This window comes from Microchirus variegatus (genome assembly GCF_963457635.1).
Source record: "Microchirus variegatus genome assembly, chromosome: 17".
In the NCBI taxonomy this organism is placed as follows: Eukaryota; Metazoa; Chordata; class Actinopteri; order Pleuronectiformes; family Soleidae; genus Microchirus; species Microchirus variegatus.
In genome coordinates this window covers 7,194,556-7,198,847 of record NC_139818.1, presented here as the reverse complement: position 1 = coordinate 7,198,847, position 4,292 = coordinate 7,194,556, and the positions used below count along the sequence as shown (strand labels likewise).

Here is a 4,292-nt window from a genome sequence, read left to right as displayed (position 1 = left end):
GTTTTTTTTTCTTTGCTGTTCCGCTCAGTGGGAACCAGACTGAGTGTGGTGTCCCTCAGGACTCCTCACTGACCATACTTCAGAGACCAGGCTGATGAAGTAAGTGAACCACTGACGATGTTCAGTCTACTCCAGTGTCATCTCCTGGCGTGAGTGAGCACAACAGCAGGAGCACAGCAGGAGGAAGAGGAGGAGGAGGAGGAGCACAGCTCACTCACACAGGTGAGGGTGTGGTTTGACGAGACAGACAAATGGAAAAGGCAAAACCCCCAAACAAACACTGAGACGAGGTGGGGTTTGTCAACACTCACTGTCCAACATTTTTCTGTTTCATTCAAGCTGCAGCTACCTGTTTCGTTTGAAAGCTCGGTTCTGCCACTTGAAAAGTAAATTATGGAAGCCCAGTGTTCCGCCAGTGTAAAAACAAAAAGATCCCACTATCTCAAAATAATGAGATAGTATCTCTAAATATTGACTTAGTATCTCAAAATAATGAGATAGTATCTCAATATACTGACTTAGTATTTCAATATATTGACTTAGTATCTCAAAATAATGAGATAGTATCTCAATATATTGACTTAGTATTTCAATATATTGACTTAGTATCTCAAAATAATGAGATAGTATCTCAATATACTGACTTAGTATTTCAATATATTGACTTAGTATCTCAAAATAATGAGATAGTATCTCAATATATTGACTTCGTATTTCAATATACTGACTTAGTATCTCAAAATAATGAGATAGTATCTCAATATACTGACTTAGTATTTCAATATATTGACTTAGTATCTCAAAATAATGAGATAGTATCTCAATATATTGACTTAGTATTTCAATATATTGACTTAGTATCTCAAAATAATGAGATAGTATCTCAATATACTGACTTAGTATTTCAATATATTGACTTAGTATCTCAAAATAATGAGATAGTATCTCAATATATTGACTTAGTATTTCAATATACTGACTTAGTATCTCAAAATAATGAGATAGTATCTCAATATACTGACTTAGTATTTCAATATATTGACTTAGTATCTCAAAATAATGAGATAGTATCTCAATATATTGACTTAGTATTTCAATATATTGACTTAGTATCTCAAAATAATGAGATAGTATCTCAATATACTGACTTAGTATTTCAATATATTGACTTAGTATCTCAAAATAATGAGATAGTATCTCAATATATTGACTTAGTATTTCAATATACTGACTTAGTATCTCAAAATAATGAGATAGTATCTCAATATACTGACTTAGTATTTCAATATATTGACTTAGTATCTCAAAATAATGAGATAGTATCTCAATATATTGACTTAGTATTTCAATATATTGACTTAGTATCTCAAAATAATGAGATAGTATCTCAATATACTGACTTAGTATTTCAATATATTGACTTAGTATCTCAAAATAATGAGATAGTATCTCATTATTCTCATTATTTTGAGATACTAAGTCAATATATTGAGATACTATTTCATTATTTTAAGACAGTATCTCATTATTTTGAGACACTATCTTATTATTTTGAGATAGTGGGATCTTTTTTTTACACTGCCGCAAATGGGCTTCCATACATAGTAAATATATGTATATTTATATACATATATATACTAATTGTGAGATATTAAATCATAGTTTTGACTCAGTAAGTCATAATTAATAATATTTAGTGTCTTTCACAAGTGTATTCAATATAATAAATATGATGATTTTCAATGCAATAGCCTTTAAAACCAGGAAAATTCATTACAAATACCTTATCACCAAATGACGATATGAAGTTATGTGTTGAGTAATTGGCTGCTGTCGTGGCTGCCTAAAAATATCACTGAGTCAGGCCTGGATTACCACATGGATCAACAAATGTTAGGTTCGCATTTTTAAAGCTGCTGCCCGTGATATCTTCTCGTCCTCATCCACACAGTAACAGAATTTTTCCGAATAGTTTTCCGTAAACGCAGCATGGACGACTCTCATGCTGCAGTCACATGGGACGCAAATCTTTGTATCGCATCATGCAAGATCATGTTTGTGTGAATTCTGGTACATTCAGAGCAACAAATATGACGTTTTGAAACTCACTGACTTTATTCCAAGCTTTTTCTTTTTATCAACAGTCTCTGTAGATCAGGGGTGTCACACTCAAATGACATGAACATCTAGTTTGGTCCAGACGGGACCGTCTAGACCATTGGTTCTCAAAGTGCGGCCCAGGGGCCAATGGCGGCCCGCAGAAACATTTCTGGTGGCCCGCAATGAATTACATAGTTCATGATAGTTTTAATCCAGGAGCTACTAAGCTTGTTAAAATGTTGTTCTATCATTATATCACAAGAAGGATATTCATGGTGATATTTCACAGAAGTAAACATGTTTTTTGTTCTGATATGGAGTGATGTATACGTCACAATAACAACTGCATTTAAAATCAGGTAAATATTATCATGTGGACAATTGTAATTAAAACACCAAACAAGATTGTATATAATTTAATCTATTTAATAATTAAAAATATTAAAACTAACTGTCTTATAATTATTTTTAAAGTATTGCTAACAAACATTTTTAGTATTTAAAGGCCCACCAACTGAATATTGGTGGAGTATTAGTCTGAGGGAGCTGTAGCATCATACTCTTCTTCATTGGTAGGGATGCGTCCTCCAGACTTGTACCGTCACTCTATGGTGAAGTCAGATACTACAGGACCCTGACATGCGAGTATACCAGGGTCCGGGACATGCGACGCACACTCCGGCAGGCACAGCACGTGTGTTGAAGTATACCATATTGGGAAGCTGCATTTGGCCCACGGTCAGCAAGTTACACAACAAACACAAGAAGAGGAAGACGACGGTGACGATATGGCAGCGCAAGAGAGAGCTGGGATTACGACATCGTCGTTTTCCCATAAGCGGTGTATTGGACGAATACACAAAAACACAAGATTTTGCCAGTCTGGCGCCTGTTTTCCAAAAATAGTGTTACAAAAGTTTGGATTCAGTGCAGCTCAATGTTGTTTTTGTGAGATAGTCAAAGAGTCAAAATATGTCCCACTATGAATACTGTACCTAAGAAAAGGGAAAAACACCCTTGCTTTTATGTGAAGTTTAAGAGCAGACTGCGGTTTAAGTAGACGATGTGAGGTGAAACACAGCTATCACTCGAAATACTTGATTATATTATATTTTTTATTATACAATACATTTAAATATTGAGGCAATTATATTTTAAAACATCCCGGCATGAATAAATCTATAACAAGTACCACTCAGCCAGAACGGATACATTTGGTCGTAGAATATAGTGAGTCCATAACTCTTGGTCCTATCTGCCGTATCCCTGTGGGTCACTGGCCTTTTTTGACTCGTCTTTTCCATTCGTTTTGCTGAAGATGAATAAAGTGTTGGCCAGATTGTGAAGCTGACATGTCCCGAGCTGGCAGCCACGCTGAGGTGTGCGTCGAGGACGTAACTTCGCCGCCAACCTGTCAGCGATAGAGAGCAGAGATGTCAAAGGTGGGATCTCAAAATATTATATAAACATTTGTCAAATCTAGTTTTCACTCACTGAATTGATAGTAGCCTACATTAGTAACTCACTACAGACAGTTTCCTAATAATAATAATGATGATAAATATCACAAGCAGACTACTGTGTTCAGTGGTTTGTTTTGAATTTCTATGCAGTTTCTTACTTGTGTTTTAGTGCATCCATATCTAGAAGTTCTGTATGAAAGGGGATGATCCTCAGTGCTGGAGCATGTTCCTCCTGTGTGCCCTGAGACCTTTTCACCCCTGAGGCCTGGTCCGTGTCATCCAAGAGAGCAGTGTTGGTGTGTGAGTCTGACCTGTGGGGTCCAGAGAATAAGGAATCGGTTCTTATGTTCTTTTTTGTTCCCTCCAAGCAAACAACACATGAATCAGACTAATATGAGACAGAGACTCTGTTGTTACTGTCAGCTCTTGTTTTCCACTCACCTGTGTGTTGGTCTCAGTGGTGAGGCAACAGTCAAAGGCACAGTCAGCAGCAGCAGGACAGTTATCTCCATACCGTAGTGGCCTGGAGCAGAAAATAAAGGAATGGTTTTAATGATGGAATAGAATGAAAAAATGACAACAGGTTTTTTTTTTGCTTCTAACAACATTCTACCTTCCCATTCATGCATTCATTTACTTTTAATAGTCTTTGCGTCATACAGAAAAATACATTTTCTGGAAAATGTTTGGGGGAAAAAATCTGTCTAAACTAAGAAAAACTCAAAGAGA

The 4,292-nt window shown here is 35.9% G+C and overlaps 1 protein-coding gene across 1 annotated transcript; it reads right to left on the bottom strand.

Moving 5' to 3' along the window:
* Positions 1 to 3,351: 3,351 nt before the first annotated feature.
* On the bottom strand, positions 3,352 to 4,075 carry LOC310938820 (uncharacterized protein; the record flags this gene model as incomplete). Its single annotated transcript, XM_083903442.1, has 3 exons — positions 3,352 to 3,511; positions 3,722 to 3,874; positions 4,005 to 4,075. 3 exons carry the CDS (start codon positions 4,073 to 4,075, stop codon positions 3,352 to 3,354), a joined length of 384 nt encoding a protein of 127 aa, XP_083759568.1.
* Positions 4,076 to 4,292: the final 217 nt, after the last annotated feature.